This window comes from Mesoplodon bidens (genome assembly GCF_964165515.1).
Source record: "Mesoplodon bidens genome assembly, chromosome: 9".
In the NCBI taxonomy this organism is placed as follows: domain Eukaryota; kingdom Metazoa; phylum Chordata; class Mammalia; order Artiodactyla; family Ziphiidae; genus Mesoplodon; species Mesoplodon bidens.
In genome coordinates, this window is record NC_138166.1 from 35,266,771 (window position 1) to 35,289,207 (window position 22,437).

The following is a 22,437-nucleotide window of genomic DNA, read 5'->3' on the forward strand; positions in this document are numbered from 1 at the left end:
TAATAACAAAGGAATTTCTAGCACGAAATGCCTATATTGGGAAAAAAAGAAAAGTCTCAAGTCTGTGAACTCAGCTTCCACCTTAAAAAACTAGAAAAAGAAAAGCAAATGAAACCCCATGTAAGCAGAAAAAAGGAAATAATAAAGGTCAAATCAGTGAAATAGAAAATAAGGAATATGAATGAAACCAAAGGCTGGCTCTTTGAGAAACTCAATAAAATTGATAAACTTCTAGCCATGCTGATCAGAAATAAAGAAGACACAAATTTCCACTCTCAGGAATGAAAGTGATGACAAAACTACAGATTCTACAGATAAAATAGTAATTACTTCAGAGAACAGTTTATCATTTTCTTATAAAGCTACACGTACACTTACCCTATAACAATTATTTCTGTCCTAGGCATTTAACAATGAGAAATGAAAACATACGCCTAAAAAGAGACTTTGAAAAATATCTGCATTGCAGTTTTATTCATAATAGTCCAAAACTGGAATGAATTAACAAATTGCATAATATTCATAAAACAGAATACTGCTTATTAATCATCAGAGAAATGCAAATTAAAACTACAATGAGATATCACCTCACACCTGTCAGAATGGCTATCATCAAAAACACCACAAATAAGAAATGTTGGCAAGGATGTGAAGAAAAGGGAACCCTTGCCTCCTACACTATTGATGGGAACATAAACTGGTGCAACCTCTATGGAAAACGGTATGGAAGTTTCTCAAAAACCTAAAAATAGAACTACCATATGATCCAGCAACTTCACTCCTGGGTATATATCTGAAAAAATGAAAACACTAATTTGAAAAAGTATATGCACCCCAATGTTCGTATGTTCATAGCAGCATTATTTACAATTGCCAAGATATGGAAGCAACCTTAGTGCCCAGCAACAGATGAATGGATAAAGAAAATGTGGAATACACACACACACACACACACACACACACACACACAATGGAATATTATTCAGCCATAAAAAATGAAATTATGCCATTTGCAGCAACATACATGGACTTGGAGGGTATTAGGCTAAGTGAAATAAGTCATACAGAGAAAGACAAATACCGTATGTTTTCACTGTATGTTTAGATTTCACTTGTATGGGAAATCTAAAAAATACAACAAACTAGTGAATATAACAAAAAGAAGCAGACTCACAGAAAGAGAGGACAAATTAGCAGTTACCAGTGGGGAGAGGGAAGGAGAGAGGGACAAGACAGGAGCAGGGGATTAAGAGGTACAAACTACTATGTACAAAATAAATAAGCTACAAGGATATATAGTACAAGACAGGGAATATAGCCAATATTTTATAATAACTATAAATGGAATATAACCTTTAAAAATTGTGACTCACTATGTTGTACACCTGAAACTTATATAATATTGTACATCAACTATACCTCAATAAAAAAATTAATTTACGGGCTTCCCTGGTGGCGCAGTGGTTGAGAATCTGCCTGCTAATGCAGGGGACACGGGTTCGAGCCCTGGTCTGGGAGGATCCCACATGCCGCGGAGCAACTAGGCCCGTGAGCCACGACTACTGAGCCTGCGCGTCTGGAGCCTGTGCTCCGCAACAAGAGTCCGCGATAGTGAGAGGCCAGCGCACCGCGATGAAGAGTGGCCCCCGCTTGCCACAACTAGAGAAAGCCCTCGCACAGAAATGAAGACGCAACACAGCAAAAATAAATAAATTAATTAATAAAAACTCCTACCCCCAACATCTAAAAAAAAAAAAAATTAATTTACAATTTGGCAGATTAACTTTTAATGAGGTAAGTCAGCAATTACCAAATTGGGAGTTAATAGCTCCTACCATTTAAAATTATCACTAGTTTATTTAAGAGTGTAGAAACTTTAATTTTTAAACTAAGGGGAAATGATATTGTTTGTATCTTAAAGAAAATAAAGAAAATTTAAATAAAAATAGATTACTGCTAAGCAATAAAAGTTAATAAGCTAAATGATGCATGCAATAGAATGGATGTATCTCAAAAACATTATATTAAGTGAAAGAAGCCACAAAGAAATTTCTACATACTATATACTGCCATGGATATAAAGTTCCATAACAGGAAAAATTAGGTGACTATCAGAAAAATCAGATCAGTGTTTGCCTGAGCGGGAAAATGACCAAAGGGCATGAGCAAACTTTCTGGGGTGATTTAAATATCAGATAATTTGTGGTGGTAGTCAGGTATAGACATTTGTCAAACGACCTCATACGCTTGAAAATCTGTACACTCAATTCAATGTACACTATACATTGATTAAAAAATAAATTATATTATCTATTTTTGAAGAATCTCAAGTGATTACTAAATAGCTTACAGCCATATACAGTGAGAACATTAAAGAAGGAATCTACTTTGAATTCTGAGTAACTGTTTGTGGAAGACATAAGTCACCCAAAAATGTCTACCTCCTAATTCCCAGAATCTGCGAATATTACCTTCAATGACAAAAGATATGACTGCAGATATGATTACCATGACAGACTTTGAGATGGAAAAGGTATCAGCATTATATAGATGGTCCCATTCAAATTATATGCGTTCTTAAAGGGTTAGAGAGAGTTGCAATGATAGAAAAAGTTCACAAAAATGACAGCGTGAGAAGGGTTCTAGGCCCTCTTGCTGGCTTTGACACATAGGGGCTATGTGCAAAGAATGGAGAGAGGCCTGTAGAAGCTGACAGCAGCCCCCAGCTGATAGCTAGTCAGCAAGTGGGGACCACACGGTCTCCACAACCAGATGGAAATGAATTCAACCAAAACCTGATTAAGCTGGAGAAGTGCACAGGCCTCACTGGGCTAAAATCAAGGTGTTAGCAGGGCTGCAGTGAGACCTGTAGAGTTCTTCTGACCTCTAGGACTGAAAATAATAAATTAGTGTTGTCTTAAGCCAATAAATTTGTGGTAATGTGTTACAGCAGCAATAGAAAACTAATACACCCATATATTAGGGTTAAATTAGGAATGGTATAGAAAGGAAATGGCATTATTTCTCTCCCAGCACTAACCTTTCTTTAGTTTTTATCTGATATACTCCAAAGCTTTTCAGATCACTTTCAGCTATAGGAACACTCTCATCTTTAGATATTAAAACGTCCAGTTCAGTCTAAACTCTTTAATGTTAAACTCTTTAATGTCACACCTAATTGAGAGTGTTTCCCCACTGACCTGCTGACCCACAGAATCAGGGACCAGCAGTGGGTGAAAATCTGTGTGCTGGGGGAGGAGGCCATACGGTTTATATTTTTTCCTTTCTTGCTCTACTACCTTCATGCTGTGCTTATGGATCTTCCAGCTGTGGAGAGTGGGGAGAATAAAAAGGATGAAGACTTTGGATTAGCAGTGCAATTTGGAGATCTCTATGGATTCTTGAAATGCCCTCTGTCATGGCAGATCCAATGCTGTCCCTCTTCCAATGGGAGCACTCACAAGTTCTTCAGAGACACTGTCAGCGACCTCCAGTCTGCAAAGTTCACTAATGTGGGCAATGCACTCATTGGTTGACCTTACAAGCCCTCATCAGCTTTTTCAAACATCTCCAGTCATATTCTCCCGAGGGCCTTTTGTCTTGAAAGGTAGACCTCTTTGGTGAGATACTTCCGAGATGATTCAGATCTGGCTTCCATCCAAAGTGTCCACTGGTCCACAAGGAAAATAAGTCCTTAAAGTCCTTGCCCTACCAACAGTGTGCATTTCACTACAGCTGCTCAACCCCTCTCTTCAACCTACCCACATGGCAGTTTCAGCCAGCTCTCTACTTTGCCCTCTCTAGGTGACAAGCTTGGACATTCTTCTATCTTTATACAGCTCCCAAACTCCTGATACATATACCAGTCCCCCTAGTGAACTCTTTCATGCCCCACCCTGGTAGTAGTCTAGAATGGTCCTACAGATTTCTGTAACTCACCATGTATCAAGCTAAGGACTGAAAAGCCACTCCTCCCATTTTCAGACATAAGCAATTTCCTTGGACTCCTACACCATTTGGCTTATGTTGGGGAAAGCAAAGAAGGGAACAGAGCAAAACAGCCAAAATACTTAAATTCCTTTTAAAGAATCTTCCATCAATCACATCTTTCTTATCTAGTCTTCCGGTATATAAACTAGATTAGGTAAGATAACTGCAGGCCTATTTGACTCTCTTTTAATGAATCCATTGAAGAGGTGTCTATCATACATAATTAACATCGATTGTCCTCAGCTTGGGACCTTGGTCAAAATTGGGGTCAACAAATATTCCATTTCATACCTTATTTGATGTACAATTTTAGGTTAGAAAATAGTATAAAATTTTAAGGAAGGCCAAATTCATGGCAAAATGTATTTGAAATGGCAATTCAGTTTCTTTATCTATAATCAGAAGTTTAAAAATGTAATCGCTATCCTTATTCTCTAAGCTAGAAATACACTCTTAGTTTTTAATGGTACCTACATATGCATATATACGTATGCTAAATAATAGTGTGTGTGTGTGTGTGTGTGTGCGTGCACATGCATGCAACCCATTATCTGGCTCTTGACTATCTCTCTAACATCATCTCTTGCTAGCCCCTCTGCAGATAACTCCAGACACACAGGCCTCCTTGCAGTTCCTTACACATGTCAAGACTTGTTTAGTCCACTCTACAAGAGAGATTCTGTATTTGCTTTATCCCTTGTCTGGACTACTCTTTCCCACTTCTCTATATGATTCTTCCCTTACTTCATTTACCTCAAATCTCTCCTTAACAATCTTTAAGGCCTTCTTGACAACAAAAACTAACAGAGGTAGCCCTCTCCCTCAGTCTCACTCTAATTCTTTTTCATGCTTTGTTCTTTCTCCATAGTACTAATTTTCACCTGAAAATATGCTCTACATATATTTGTTTTATAAATGAATAATTAATGACTGAAATTAGCAAGGTTACTTTTACTCTGATGCAGGTGACTTATCACAGTGTATCCTTACAGGGATAATATAAGGATTTATATGTATAAATGTAAGGATAATGTAAGGATTTATATGTAATGTATCCAAAAGTTACATTAAACTTTAGTTTTGTTAATATATATTTTAAACAATTTTGAATCAGTAAAATCCACTATTAGACACATGGAAAGCAAAATACAAATATCAAAGTCGAAAGAAGACATTAGGAGCAATCAGAGAGAAAAGACACTATATCTATAAGAAATAATAATTAGATTGGTAACTGTTATTTTACACATTAAAACTGGAAGCCAGAAAAGCATGGAGGATCTTCAAAGTGCTGAGAGAAACTGTCAACTCTGTGTACTTAACAGAACTATCTTTCAAGAATGGGGGCAAAAAGATATCATAGATAAACAGAAACTGAAAAACTGTCACTGAAGAAACTTCTAAAAATGTGCTGGAAGAAAGAAAACAAGAAATGGAAGTTTCAGATACAAAGATAAATGTTGAATAAGGAAAATGGTAAATATGTGGGAAAGTAAAATGAAACACTGATGATATAAACAGTTTAATAATGTCTCACTGCTGATACTACTTTTACAAAAGAGATAAAGCTAAAGTACTATACCATAATAGCATAAAATTAGGACAGGATAATTGCCTTTACAACATTTAAAGTTCCTGTGTTGTTAGTGAAGAGAATAAAGTAATTAAGTTTAAGATTTCTTAAATAGGTTAAATTTTTAAATAATTACTAAATAATACAAATAATTTGTGTGAGCTTTAAAAATTAGAGGTAACACAGAATGAGATATTTCAATGGAAAAGAAAGCAAGGGGTGAGTGAAAGAAAGGGTGCACACAATGGTAGGACAAAGAAAAAACAAATTGTGATAGAAATACATTTATGTATACTATTGACCATAATAAATGGAAATAAATTCAACTCCTCAGTTAAAACATACAGTCAGATTAGAAAGCAAAATCCAGCCTTAAACTATTTATAAGAGATAGACCTAGTGTATAGCAAAGACAAACTCTGCAAGTAAAGGGATGGTAAGTAATGAACTAGGCAAATACTAGGAAAGAAAAAAACCTAAAAATGCTATATTAATATATACAAATATAACTGAGGACAAAAGGCTTTACTTGAGATAAGGCGTAAATATTAATAAAAGGTTTAAGAAGGATATAATGATCTTATTTTGTCCATATCTAATAACAGAGGTTGATTATAAGGTGACATTTTATACCTACAAGGTTGGCAAACATTTTATTTTAAAATATTTATTATTTATTTCAAATTTATAAATACATAAAATATATGTTTAAAATATTTTTATTTTTATTTTTTGAAGTATATTTGATTCACAATACTATATTAATTTCAAGTGTACAACATAGTGATTCAAGATTTTATAGATTACACTCCATTTAAAGTTATCATAGAGGTGGAGTCAAGATGGCGGCATGGGAAGATGTGGAGTTTGTGTCTTCCCACAGCTAGGGCACCTGTCGGACACTGTTGGGGGACCTCGATGCCCAAGGAGACGGGAGGAACCCCAGAGTGACAGGGTAGGATGTGGGGGGGGGTGAGGGGGTAGAGAAGTGGAGAATGGACACAACTGGCGTCCCTGAGGGGTGGCTGGGAGAGGGGAGGGGTTCCCACACCTCGAGGGAACCTGTGGAGGTTTGCAGGATCAGGGGGCGGTGCACCTAGTATTTCCCCAGTCCAGTCGCCCCGGGAAGTCTGCTGGGCTCCCGGGCCTGGTACTCCGATCTCCAGGGCCCGCTCTGGCCTCATGGGTCCTAGGGGCATGGGAGGTAGGAGGGAGGAAAAGGGGAGAGGCAGATGGTTGGGGGGGGACCCTCCAGGACCGGAAGATCAGGAGAGGCGTGGCGGGCGTTTCCCCTACCCACTTGGCCCCGGTAAGCTTGCTGGGCTCCCGAGCCAGAACCCCAGCCCTCTGAGGCCTCCTCTGGGCCACAATGATACTAGGGGCATAAGAGGGAGGCGGGGGGAGAAGAGGAGAGGCAGACGGTGGCGGGGGGGACCCTTCAGAACCGAGGGATCAGGGGAAGTGCCCTGGGCATTTCCCCTGCCTACTCGACCCTGGGAAGCCTGTTGGGCTTGAGGGTCTGGTCCCCTGCCTTCCGGGGCCCCCTCCAGCCACAGGGGTCCTAGGGGCATAGGAGGGAGGGTGGGGAAGAAGAAGAGAGGCCAATGGGAGGGACCCTCCCAGATCAGAGGATGCAGGGCGGGGGGAATGTGCCTAGAATTTCCCCTGACCACTTTGGCTGAGGGAGCCTGCTGGGATCCAGGACCTGGTCCTCCACCCTCCAAAGCCAGAGGCACTCCTGAGCCCCTCCTGCTGTGTTGAGCCTAAGCCCCATGCCCCCCTCCCCCAACCTAGGGATTTTTCCGGCCCTGTGGGTCCTAAACATAGGCCCTGCCCACAGCCAAAACCCAGCCCCTGACTAAACCCCACCCCCCACAGCCAAGGCCTTTTCTAGCTTTTCTTTTTTTATTCTTTTCTCTTTTATGCTATTGTGGTTCTGTTTTACCTTCTGGTTGTTGTTTCATCTATATTTTAATCTTTTCTACCATATCTGTTAGTTTTCTACTCTTATTTTATTTTTTACTCTTTGTTATTGTTCTGCTCCTTTTTTATTTTCTGCCGCCCTGCACAGCTTGCAGGATCTTGGTTCACAAGCCGGGGGTCCAACCTGATCTCCTGCTGTAGGAGGTCCGAGTTGCAACTACTGGACTAACAGAGAACCACAGACCCCAGGGAATATGCGTCAGAGTGAGGTCTCCTGGAGGTCCTCATCTTAGCACCAAGACCCAGCAAAAGCAGTTCTAAAAGGGAATTTTATAGCAATTGAAGCTCACCTCAAGAAACAAGAAAAATCTCAAGTAAACAATCTAACCTTACATGTAAAGAAACTAGAGAAAGAACAAAGAAAACCTAAACTCAGTAGAAAGAAAGAAATCATAAAGATCAGAGCAGAAATGAAATAGAAATGAAGAAAATAACAAAGATCAATAAAACTAAAAGTTGGTTTTTTGAGAAGATAAACAAAATTGATAAAACTTTAGCCAGACTCATCCAAAAAAGAAAAATGGCAGAGGGAGATGATGCAAATCAATAAAATTAGAAATGAAAAAGGAGAAATCACAACTGACACTGCAGAAATACAAAGGATTAAAAGAGACTACTACAAACAAGTATATGCCAATAAAATAGACAACCATGAAGAAATAAACAAATTCTTGGTAAGGTACAATTTTCCAAGACTGAACCAGGAAGAATTAGAAAATAAAGCAGACTTATCGTAAGTAATGAAATTGAAACTGTAATTAAAAATCTTCCAACAAAAGAAGTCCTGGGCCAGATAGCATCACAGGCGAACTCTATCAAACATTTAGAGAAGAGCTAACACCTATCCTTCTCAAACTCTTCCAAAAAACTGCAGAGGGAGGAACACTCCCAAATTTGTTCTACGAGGCCACCATCACTCTGATACCAAAATCTGACAAAGATATCACAAGAAATGAAAATTATAGACCAATATCACTGATGAACATAGATGCAAAAATCCTGAACAAATTACTAGCAAACAGAATCCAACAACATATTAAAAGGATCATACATCATGATCAAGTAGGATTTATCCTATGAATGCAAGGATTCTTCAATATATGCAAATCAATCAACGTGATAAACAACACTAACAAACTGAAGAATAAAAACCATATGATCATCTCAATAGATGCAGAGAAAGCTTTTGACAAAATTCAATACCCATTTATGATAAAAACTCTCCAGAAAATGGGCACAGAGGGAACCTAGCTCAACATAATAAAGGCCATATATGACAAACCCACAGCAAACATCCTTCTCAATGGTGAAAAACTGAAAGCATTTCCTCAAAGATCAGGAACAAGACAAAGATGTCCACTCTTGCTACTCCTATTCAACAAAGTTAGGAAGTCCTAGCCACAACAGTCAGAGAAGAAAAAGAAATAAAAAGAATCCAAATTGGAAAAGAAGAAGTAAAACTGTCACTGCAGATGACATGATACTATACATTAAAAATCCTGAATATGCTACCACAAAACTACTAGAGCTCATCAATGAATCTGGTACAGTAGCAGGATACAAAATTAATGCACAGAAATCTCTTGCATTTCTATACACTAACAACAAAAAATCAGAAGGAGAAATTAAGGAAACAATCCCATTAACCATCGCAACAAAAAGAAAAAAATACCTAGGAATAAACCTGCCTAAGGAGGCAAAAAACTTGTACTCATAAAACTATAAAACTGATGAAAGAAATCAAAGATGACATAAGCAGATGGAAAAATATACCATGATATTGGATTGGAAGAATCAATATTGTGAAAATAACTATAGTACTCAAAGCAATCTACAGATTCAATGCAATCCCTATCTAACCACCAATGGCATTCTTCACGAAATTAGAACACAAAATTTTACAATTTGTATGGAAACACAAAAGACCCCAGATAGCCAAATCAGTCTTGAGAAAGAAAAACAGAGCTGGAGTAATCAGGCTCCCAGAGTTCAGACTATACTACAAAGCTACAGTAATCAAGACAGTATGGTACTGGCACAAAAACAGAAATATAGATCAATGGTACAGGTTAGAAAGCCCAGAGATAAACCCACACACATATGGTCATGTAATTTACGACAAAGGAGGCAAGAACTTACAATGGAGAAAAGACAGCCTTTTCAATAAGTGGTGCTGGGAAAACTGGACAGCTACGCGTAAAAGAATGAAATTAGAACACTCCCTAACACCATACACAAAAATAAACTCAATGGATAAAAGACCTAAATGTAAGACCAGACACCATAAAACTCTTAAGAGGAAAACACAGGAAAAACACTCTTTGACATAAATCACAGCAAGTTCTTTTTTGACCCACCGCCAACAGTAATGAAAATAAAAACAGAAATAAACAAAGGGGACTTAATTAAACTTAAAAGCTTTTGCACAGCAAAGGAAACCATAAACAAGACGAAAAGACAACCCTCAAAAGGAGAGAAAATATTTGCAAATGAAGCAATGGAGAAAGAATTAATCTCCAAAATATACAAACAGCTCATGGAGCTCAGTATCAAAAAAACAAACAACCCAATTAAAAAATGGGCAGAAGACCTAAACAGACATTTCACCAAAGAAGACATACAGATGGCCAAGAGGCACATGAAAAGATGCCCAATAGTACTAATTATTAAAGAAATGCAAATCAAAACTACAATGAGGTATCACCTCACACCAGTCAAATGGCCATCATCAAAAAAGCTACAAACAATAAATGCTGGAGAGGGTGTGGAGAAAAGGGAACCCTCTTGCACTGTTGGTTGGAATGTAAATTGATACAGTCACTATGGAGAACAGTATGGAGGTCCCTTAAAAATCTAAAAATAGAAGTACCATATGACCCAGCAATCTCACTACTGGGCATACACCCTGAGAAAACCATAATTCAAAAGGACATATGTACCCAAATGTTCACTGCAGCACTATTTACAATAGCCAGGACATGGAAACAACCTAAATGTCCAATGACAAATGAATGGATAATGAAGATGTGGTACATATATACAATGGAATATTACTCAGCCATGAAAAGGAACAAGTGTGGTGTGAACACAGCCCTGAGTATGCACACAGCCCTATCAGACACATGGCCTTCTAGATTCTTAGGAGTCTGATAGGGATTGCCATAGCACTTATGTACATCTCATTCCCCAGTTGTTTCTGGAAGCTTTTGGTTAGTTTGTTGTTTTCTCTACTGTTGTTCACCACTTCAGGCAGCCATAAGTTAATTAATTACCTTTAATTTTTTTCAACAAGTGCTTCTGAGGAAAGGCTTTTCACTCTAAATCCAGACAAATAAAGACAACTTTGTAACTGGGGACTTGCACTGAAGGACCAGACAGGCCAAATAATGAAAATTTTCTGGGAATGAGGCTTTGAAGAAGCTTCAGCCCCATTCTGCCCTGTCTGGAGACTGCTAACTTATTGGTTTTCATTGGGAATAAGACTATTGGGGAACTGGAAAGGGTTAAATGAGAAAGGGTGAATTAAAACACCACAAAGTTCACTGTTCTCATGAAGATTTAGCCAGTTTTCTTTTGAATACATGCTTCCTGAGATTTTACAAGCTTTTGGTTAATTTCCTGGGTTTTTTAAATAATTAATTCTAATTCTGCGAAAAATGCCATTGGTAATTTGATAGGGATTTGCACTGAATCTGTAGATTGCTTTGGGTAGTATAGCCATTTTCACATATTGATTTTTCCTATCCAAGAACATGGCAAATCTCTCCATCTGTTTGTGTTGTCTTTGATTTCTTTCATCAGTATCTTTAGTCTTCTGAGTACAGGTCATTTTCCTCTCTAGGTAGGTTTATTCCTAGGTAGTTTATTCTTTTTGTTGCAATGGCAAACGGAACTATTTCCTTAATTTCTCTTTCTGATTTTTCATTGTTAGTGTATAGGAATGCAAGAGATTGTATCCTGCAACTTTACCAAATTCACTGATGAGCTCTACTAGTTTTGTGGTGGCATCTTTACGATTTTCTATGTACAGTATCATGCCATCTACAAACAGTGACAGTTTTACTTCTTCTTTTCCAATTTGGATTCCTTTTATTTCTTTTTCTTCTCTGCCATGACTAGGACTTCCAAAACTGTGCTGAATAACAGTGGCGAGAGTGGACATCCTTGTCTTGTTCCTGATCTTAGAGGAAATGCTTTCAGTTTTTCACCATTGAAAATGATGCTTGCTACAGGTTTGTCACGTATGGCCTTTATTATGTTGAGGTAGGTTCCCTCTATGCCCACTTTCTGGAGAGTTTTTGTCATAAATGGGTGTTGAGTATTGTCAAAAGCTTTTTCTGCATCTATTGAGATGATCATATGGGTTTTTTTTGTTGTTTTTTTTGTTTGTTTGTTTTTTGCAGTACGCGGGCCTCTCACTGTTGTGGACTCTCCCGTTGCGGAACACAGGCTCTGGACGCGCAGGCTCAATGGCCATGGCTCATGGGCCCAGCCACTCTGTGGCATGTGGGATCTTCCCGGACCGGGGCACGAACCCATGTCCCCTGCATCGGCAGGTGGACTCTCAACCACTGCGCCACCAGGGAAGCCCGATCATATGGTTTTTTTATTCTTCAATTTGTTAGTGTGGTGTGTCTCGCTGATTGATTTGCGTATATTGAAGAGTACTTGCGTCCCTGGGATAAATCCCACTTGATAATGATGTATGATCCTTTTAATATGTTGTTGGATTCTGTTTGCTAGTACTTTGTTGAGGATTTTTTTGTCTATGTTCATCAGTGATATTTGTCTGTAATTTCCTTTTTTTTCCTATCAAATTACCAATGGCATTTTTCACAGAATTAGAACAAAAAATTTTTACAATTTGCTTGGAAACACAAAAGACTCCGAATAGCCAAAGCAATCTTAAGAAAGAAAAATGGAGCTGGAGGAATCAGGCTCCCTGACTTCAGGCTATACTGCAAAGCTACAGTCAAGACACTATAGTTGATGGCACAAAAGAAGAAATATAGATCAATGGAACAGGATAGAAAGCCCAGAGATAAATCCACACACCTATGGTAACCTAATCTATGACAAATGAGGCAAGAATATAGAATGGAGAAAAGGCAATCTCTTCAATAAGTGGTGCTGGGAAAACTGGAGAGCTACATGTAAAATAATGAAATTAGAACACTCCCTAACACCATACACAAAAATAAGCTCAAAATGGATTAAAGACCTAAATGTAAGGCTAGACACTATAAAGCTCCTAGAGGAAAACATAGGCAGAACACCCTTTGACGTAAATCACAGCAAGATCTTTTTTGACCCACCGCCTAGAGTAATGAAAATAAAAACAAAAATAAATGGGACCTAATGAAACTTAAAAGCTTTTGCACAGCAAAGGGAACCATAAACAAGAAGAAAAGACAACGCTCAGAATGGGAGAAAAGAGTTGCAAATGAAGCAACTGACAAGGGATTAATCTCCAAAATACACAAACAGCTCATGCAGCTCAGTATTAAAAAAAACAAACAACCCAATTAAAAAATGGGCAGAAGACCTAAATAGACATTTCTCCAAAGAAGACATACAGATGGCCAACAAACACATGAAAAGATGCTCAACATCACTAATTATTAGAGAAATACAAATCAAAAGTACAATGAGATATCACCTCACACCAGTCAGAATGGCCATCCCCCCAAAATCTACAAACAATAAATGCTGGAGAGGCTGTGGAGAAAAGGGAACCCTCTAACACTGTTGGTGGGAATGTAAATTGGTACAGCCACTATGGAGGTTCCTTAAAAAACTAAAAATAGAACTACCATATGACCCAACAATCCCACTCCTGGGCATATACCCAGAGAAAACAATAATTCAAAAGATACATGCACCCCAATGTTCACTGCAGCAATATTTACAATAGCCAGGATATGGAAGCAACCTAAATATCCATCAACAGAGGAATGGATAAAGAAGATGTGGTACATATATACGATGGAATATTACTCAGTCATAAAAAGGAACGAAATTGGGTCATGTGTAGAGACGTGGATGGACCTAGAGGCTGTCATACAGAGTGAATTAAGTCAGAATAACAAATACCATATATTAATGCATATATGTGGAATCTAGAAAAATGGTATAGATGAACTTATCTGCAAAGCAGAAATAGAGACACAGACATAGAGAACAAACATATGGATACCAAGCGGGGGAAGGGAGGTGGGAGGGATTGGGAGATTGGGATTGACATATATACACTACTATGTATAAAACAGATAACTACTGATGAGAACAGACTGTATAGCACAGGGAACTCTACTCAGTGCTCTGTGTTGACCTAAATGGGAAGGAAATCCAAGGAAGAGGGGATACACATATATGTGTGGCCGATTCACTTTGCTGTACAGCAGAAACTTACACAACATTGTAAAGCAACTATACTCCAACAAAAGATTTTAAAAAATTAATTCTGATAAATTTTGCCAGTTTCGTCACTGACTTCATGGAGTGAAGAATTTTCAGAGGTTTAAACTGTTATTTTTGCTGATGTCATTGTGGCAAAATGACTTCGGAATTCTACCTTGCATTACTCTCTGAAATTTGTTATGTTTCTATCCTAGGAGCTTACCATTTTACTCTTAGTTATGTCATAGTTCAAGAGTGTTCACAGCAGCACTGATCAAAAGAGCAAAAACCTGGAAACAACTATACTGTCCAACAGAAGAATGAATAAACAAATTATGATGTACAAGGAAAATGAATAAATCACAGCTATGTAAATAGGATAAATCCTCATAACATGATTTTAAGTTGAGGGAGAGAAATCTGAGAAATAACACATTCAATAAGATTCTATTTTTTATAAAGATCTATAACATATGGTTAACACTATTAAAGGGAAAGGAATAATTTAAAAAATATAACAGATTAATAATTACTCCTGGGTCAAAAGATAGGAATGAGATAAGTACTGAAAGAACTTTAATACTGTTAGCACAGTACTATTTCTTTAGTTGGATGAAGGGCTCACATCCAACCATATTATTATGATTTGTAAGTTATTAGTGTAACTCTTTATTTTTTTTGTATGTATTAAATGTTTTAGAGTAATAAAAAGGGAAGAATCTAGACTATTTTAAAAAGATAGCTTTAACCCCTTTTCTCTTACATATTTGTGCTACCTCTACAAGAAATTCCTTATAAAGTGTTGAAAGAGAAGAGAGGATTGTGACACTTACAGGCTTTGCCACTTATTAAACTGTGTGCAGGATCTTAAAAAGTTACTTGATGTCTCTGAGCTGGTATCCTATTGGTGGTACTTACTTTTGGTGGACATTGTAAGAATAATGACAAATTACATGTACACTGTCCAACCTATAGTAGATACTTAATGAATAGCAGGTATTATTAGCAACATGATGTCACAATATCCATTCAAACAGTAAAGTAATCCATATATTTTTCAGATAATCAGATGGGAATTTTCTTGACAAAAATTTCCAGACAACTAAAGCAATTTTTACTTTTTTATGAAATACAGCATTGCCAAAATAGCATCAAAGGGCATTCTTACAGTAAAACTAGATAACTGTTGAATCATTTTTTCCCAGATATATTGAAGCATAACTGAAATAAAAATTATATACTTTAAGGTGTACAACATATGTGACACCATTTTTTGAATGAAATATTGAATATTTATAACTTGAAAAATGCTCATCTTTTAAAGATATTTCTATTTCTAGACATACTTCCTTAAATGACCTTTAGAACAATAAAACCATTTTGAGATAACTATTCTTCCAATTATAGTTTCCAATACAACAAACATGTCAGCATTTCCAGAATAGTTATGTTCCCTAGTTCTAGATTCTGAGAAATAGCCAACTTGGGTATTTGTAGGTTTGAGAAATTTCCACTTGCATGGGTTTTTTAAAATATCTTATTAAAAACCTGGAAAACTTGAAAGTCCCCATAATTTCCACTGAACTCCACTGAGCATGTCCGTGCTGTGCAAAAAAATACACCCACTTACTGCTGTAGTTTGCTGCACAGGCTCAGTTTAAGCATCAACATGAGACCCACTCCCTGTGCCTGGATTATACCTCTAATTCCTTTAGCCCATTAGTATCTGCAGGTGAAGAAAGGACAGAACCTGTCAAATGTTAGGGGAACAATCATGATCAAGCTCAGTATCAAGGAAAAACTCCAGGTAATGAAATTTGCCTTTGGCATTTTCCTTGTTTGGGCGCCCTTCTTATCTCCTAGGTCCCCATCCCCTACGAGTTTGGTGACCTCCCTCCAGCTATCTCGAACCTCTCAGTTCAGCACCCCATACAGGCCCACCATATTTGAAATAAAGCTCTTAATTCTTCTCTAATTTCCAAGCAAAATGAGTGCAGACTCACAAAATGCAGTATTTCAATATGTCAAAGTTGTTTCAAGTTATAGATTTACTGGGAGAAAGAGGCAGAACATGTGAGAATGTAGATTGAGAATGTAGATGCAGAAAATGATAAACAAAACACTGAAGTTTTCTTTGTTCACATCTCTTATCAGAGGATAACTTACCAGTGTCCTCAAATAAGCTTCCCTATTTTCTTCCTAGATCTGAATGAAGTGACTCCACAGCCAAGAGTGTTAATGTTCCTGGCCAGAAGGTGTACCTGCCCAGTCATACTGGAGTCTGGAACAGGTAGACACTGAGTAACATTTTTGGTTAGCTAGAGGTCCTTGAACATGGCTATCTACCACAATTCTTGGCTATCTACAGTGGCATTCCCATAGGCCTCATCAAATTATTAGCAACAAAAGGATTCAGTCTCTTGGTCTGTCAGCACTAGTCCGTTTGTTATGGTCCTACCTGTCTTGGACTTTTACTTTGGGCTAACAATCAGAAAGATAAACCAGCTACACTGCCTGGAATATTCAGCAAAGGAAGGTGAAATCAGTTGTGGAATATCTACTATTTGGTATGTCATGGTGTATATAACTGATAACCAGATCCACTTCTCATTTGCAAATAGCTCAGAATGTCAAAACCAGGTACAACCTTCAACATTATCAATTCTACCCTACTGATTTTGTGGAACGAGATACTGAGGCCCAGAGATATTAAGTGATCTCCCACAAGTGACACAGCATTTAAGTGGCAGAGCCTGAATCAATGTTTCTTGATTTTTATGCTGGCTCCTTTTCCCTATTCTTCTCTTTTTTAATCATACTTGCTGATTTCTCAACCAAGGGGAGGAAAAGCATTTGTATGAATCCTTGATCTTAACATAAACAGCCAATGCTAGTTAGTACAGCTGGTAGTCAGCATGTCCATACTATATATTGTTGACACTCTGTTTGTAATTGGCTATTTTAAATGACTACCTCCTAAAAAATATAATTAGGTTTTTGTTCAACACTCTTTACACATACATTTGGCAATTCTGCACTCTGTGAGGTTAATAGCAATGGTGATTTTGAGTGTAATATGTGGGCATTCTACTTGAGAAGGTCTCAGAATTACTGATTAAACTTCAACAAAATCAAAACAATTAGAAACTGTGAAATGCTAACAGTCATTTTTGGTTTTTATTAAGTGGGTCTGTGCCAGCATAATCTTTTAAAAATTATAATATTGTGGCCTGGCTGTTGTCTGTCATTTGAATTCTTTTGAAAATAAGACTCTCAAATACTTCTTTTAAAATGTCAATTGATTCTAGTGCTACAAGTGACATATTCAAACAGGAAGAATTATTCCTCAAGTGCTACTGGGAGAGAGCCAAAACCTCTCCATAAGGCTGATTCCTTTCTTCTTTCCAATAGCTCGTTATCAAAGGTAAAGACTGAGTATTAAGCACCACATTAATGGCCTAAGAAATCTCCTGAGATGAGCAATTAATATACTAATGCTGATCATGTCAACTTAACATGAGATGCATATATACATATATATATATATATATTTTTTAAATACAGCCCACCTTATCATAATGCTATTTCTGTAGGTTTTGACTTAAAGAGTTAGAGCAAAGACTTCTGGGGCAGACAATGCGTTGTAAAGTGCACATTCCTACCCTGCATTTTTAATCACAAGTGAAATAGTCAGGTGTAACTGAATAAAAATTCATTAGGCATAAAGAAAAATAATCCTAATTAGATTTTATTTTAGATGAACAAAACTCACAGTGCCTATATTGTTGGTTACAATATATTTCCCCTAAGCCCCACAATTGCTAAAAATACCAAATCAATCACTGCCCAGATTTCATTATGAAGTGTGTGAACCAGTGCATTAAAAAGCTATGTTAGCACCAACAAAGTTTATTGGGGCAACTGCATTCAAGATGCACATGGTATACCTTTAAATAGCACTGTTAAAATACCAAATAAAATGTCAACGTCTGTCAGGTCTCTGGCTTTTATAAATTGTTTAGACTGGGAAACGTTGGGGTTTGGACATTGTTCTTTTCACATGATGTAGAAAAGAAGAGACCGTAAAAAGAAAAGAACAATAAAGCGTAGTTCATTTCTGAAGTTCTTTCATGGAAAAACATACTCTGGATCATTACCCTTCTAGTCAACAATTTCCTTCTTCCTCCCAATCCTTCCCATCTGATATTTACCTTTCTCCCCACCCCCACCCCCTTCTCTCTGGGTGGTATTCTGAGCTTATACACAGTACTCAGTAATCATATGTTTTATGTCGCTTCAAAAGAGAATCCCAGGAGGGCATGACTGGTATGTATATACTGGGTATTTTTAACCTGGACCATAGCTTTACTCACCATTTCTATGCTCTTAAAAATACAACAGAGTGCCCTAACCGCAGAGTTTCCCCAAGGAGAGGAAGGCCCTGGGAGCACGATCAGCTACTACCTACCTACACACTAGTTATTATCACACCTTAGTGGCCATCTCCTTGCCCTCTTCCCTCTGCCCTTTTCCTTTTATTACCACACCACACTCCCCACAATTCCCAAACAACAACATCTCTGTTTCAGCGTCTTCTCTGGATTTCCCACACTTAATGCAATCCAGACCTCACCTTCAGCTCTCCTGAGGCCACTTTGGAAGCCAGCTCGATGACACAGCCAACAGCCATGCGTGCAGCACCGGACGAGTGCAGCTCATTCCAAATGGTGTCACTGTCCACCTGAGCAAACAGTGAGCAGAGCCCGCAGAAAAGAGAGGGAGAGAAAGAGAAGGAGAAGGAGTAGATGAAAGAGGGAGGGGGGAGGAAGGGAGTTCAGGAGAGGGGAGAGAGAGAGAAAGCAAATTTGTGAGGAAGGGCTGGCACAGTAACAGTCTATGTACAATAACATTAGTCTTCCGTCCTGGCCAGCTGAATAGGCCTTCTGCACACGGCTTTGCTTATACTTTTTCTCTACACTGACTTCTCCAATGGAAACACATTCCTGCCATGCCTCACTGCCATTCCCTGTTTAGATTTCTCATTACAAACAGCATTACATAGGCCAGATCTGGCGTAGCTACAGGCTTGCTAGAAACCAGGCCCCAGTAGTAGACAGAGTAAAAGCTAAGAGCACTTAGCTATACATAAAAATCGGATTTGCAAGTGCTAGAGGGGGAAAATTCAAATACCTTTCTGGCTGCAGGTTTACATGGAGCCAAAAACAATTATTAGGCAGGTAGCAGTAGCAGTCAGTGAGTGGGAAGGAGCAACCGCAGTTCAGGTTCTCCAACTAAATGGAGGGAGTGTGTGGTCCTCACACTTAAAATATTCTCAATACTCAACTGCAAGGAGAGATGTGACTTTCAAAGTAGAAGCTTAACATTTAGTACAGTTTGGCAGCTAGTCTTAGAGCAAACTAGTATTATTAAAATTAGATAGGCCATTAAAATATATGGTTGCTCCTATACTAGAGAACATTATTATCCAAACAAAGCATGAACCAATATTTTGGATTTACCTTTATAAAATGCTGTTTACTCTTTTTTGTGCACTCATTAAGAGAACACTTACAACAAGGACAAGAAAAGTGCAATAGTAGTGGTTTATAATTGTCATATATGTTACATATTTTTAATGTATAAATATGTCATAATATAAAAAAATAACAGTATCAAGCTGTAGAAGTCTTATTTTAGGACACAGTTGGAGCACTGGGAAACGCAATAAAAAATTTGTGACTGTGCAAATATCAAGACTTCTCAAGTGGCTCAAAGAAGGGAACTCTGACACAAAATACAGAATTTTTTTAAAAAGAACTAAAGTGAAGAGGCCTAATGACAGGGAACAAACACAATAAATAATAACTCATTCACAATTCACTAAGCAGTTTCCTAAGCATTTTCACATGCTTTTTCTCATGAGAGCCTTAACAACTTAAATTCTGTTAAGAAAAATGAGTAAATACATAATAAATGAGAACACTAAATAAATAAATAGAATATTAAGATTCTCCCAACAACAGCAAAGTGTTAAAGAGAGAAGATTCTGTAATTAAACTGTCCAGGTGAAATTATGACTTCACCACTAAAAGGTGAATGACAATGGGCAATCAATTAATTAACAACTCTGTGCTTTGACTCTCTTACCAATGAAATAGCAGCTTTTTAAAGTGCCATCTGCATATGAGGTTGGGGAGGATTAAATGAGTACGTGATATGCAACTGTTAGCTACTACTATTTCAGCTATTACACTCATTTTTGTAATGCCTAACACATAGTTGAGGCCTAATAAGTGGTTATTGAATGAACATATTGTGGCTTAGAGAGGCTACCCAGCAGGTCTGAGGACCCTCACACAGAGCTCTGACCCTGACAACACATGCCTTTCTACCATACTACTGAAATAACACTTACTTTCTAAGAACATTCAGCCCATGTCATAGTCAACACCATCATGGTCAACACTATCAACTAAAAAGCAAAGGAATCATCAAATGAACCCTAGAACCTAATCATTTACCCTCTAAATTGAAACTTTTATTTTTTTACTAAGCCACTGTAAGTAAGTAGTTATTTGAGCTTCAAGAGGATACAGCCTTCAGGAAAATGGTTGTTCAAGCTAAAAAATAAAAACCAACATTTACATTGTGTTGGATACTTTTAAACCAATTTTCAACCATTACGTAGCTACAGGTACCGTAGAAAATCCTCATTCTTCAGATTTAAAATTATTGGGGGGGGGCAAGCAAACATAAAACAAATCAATAAACAAATCAAAACTTAGTTTTCTAAGAAAACTAGAAGCTGGTTCTTTGAGAAGAAAAACAAAATTGATAAACCATTAGACAGACTCATCAAGAAAAGGAGGGAGAGAATTCAAATCAATAAAATTAGAAATGAAAACGGAGAAGTTACAACTGACATCACAGAAATACAAAGCATCATAAGACACTACTACAAACAACTATACACCAATAAAATGGACAACCTAGAAGAAATGCACAAATTCTTAGAAAGGTACAACCTTCCAAGACTGAACCAGGAAGAAACAGACAATATGAAAAGACCAATCACGAGTACTGAAATTGAAACTATGATTTTAAAACTTCCAACAAACAGAAGTCCAGGACCAGATGACTTCACAGGAGAATTCTATCAAACATTTAGAGAAGAGTTAACACCTATCCTCCTGACACTCTTCCAAAAAAACTGCAGGGGAAAGAACACTGCCAACCTCATTCTACAAGGCCACCATCACCCGGATATCAAAACCATACAAAGATATCACACAAAAAAACTACAGGCCAATATCTCTGATGAAGAAAGACGTAAAAATCCTCAACAAATTACTAGCAAACAGAATCCAACAACACATTAAAAGGATAATAAACCATGATCAAGTGGGATTTATTGCAGGGATGCAAGGATTCTTCCATATATGCAAATCAATCAATGTGATACACCACATTAACAAACTGAAGAATAAAAACAATATGGTCATCTCAACAGATGCAAAAAAAGCTTTCGACAAAATTCAACACCCATTTATGATAAAAACTCTCCAGAAAGTGGGATTAGAGGGAACCTACCTCAACATAATAAAGGCCATATATGACAAACCCACAGCAAATAACATTCTCAATAGTGAAAAACTGAAAGCATTTCCTCTAAGACCAGGAATGAGACAAGGATGTCCACCCTCACCACTATTATTCAACATAGATTTGGAAGTCCTAGCTATGGCACAGAGAAGGAGAAATAAAAGGAATTCAAATTGGAAAAGAAGAAGTAAAACTGTCACTGTTTGCAAATGACATGATACTATACATAGAAAATCCTAAAGATGTTACCAGAAAACTACTAGAGCTCATCAATGAATTTGGTAAAGCTGCAGGATACAAAACTAATACACAAAAATCTCTTGCATTCCTACACACTGACAATGAAAGATCAGAAAGAGAAAACAAGGAAACAATCTCAGTTACCATTACATCAAAGAGAATAAAATACCTAGGAATAAACCTATCTAAGAAGAAGATCTGTACTCAGTAAACTATAAGACACTGATGAAAGAAATAAAGATGACACAGACAGATGGAAAGATATACCATATTCTTGGATTAGAAGAATCAATATTTCAAAATGACTAAACTACTCAAAGCAATCTACAGATTCAATGTAATCCCTATCAAATTACCAATGGCATTTTCCCCAGAATTGGAAGAAAAAAATTTACAATGTGTATGGAAACACAAAAGACCCTGAAAGACTAAAGCAATCTTGAGAAAGAAAAATGGAGCTGGAGGCATCAGGCTCCCTGACTTCAGACTATACTACAAAGCTATGGTCATCAAAACAGTTTGGTACTGGCACAAAACAGAAATACAGAAGAGTGGAACAGGATAGAAAGCCCAGAGATAAACCCACACACCTATGGTCACCTAATCTATGACAAAGGAGGCAAGAATATACAATGGAGAAAAGACAATCT

General features: G+C 37.5%; 1 protein-coding gene across 1 annotated transcript in view; it reads right to left on the minus strand.

Moving 5' to 3' along the window:
• Window positions 1-22,437, minus strand: part of HDAC9 (histone deacetylase 9) — a 582,852-nt gene that overhangs the window by 239,875 nt on the left and 320,540 nt on the right. Inside the window, exon 17 of the mRNA XM_081243377.1 lies at window positions 18,579-18,686. Coding sequence (XP_081099503.1) covers window positions 18,579-18,686 — 108 coding nt within the window. The remainder of the gene's footprint in view (window positions 1-18,578; window positions 18,687-22,437) is intronic.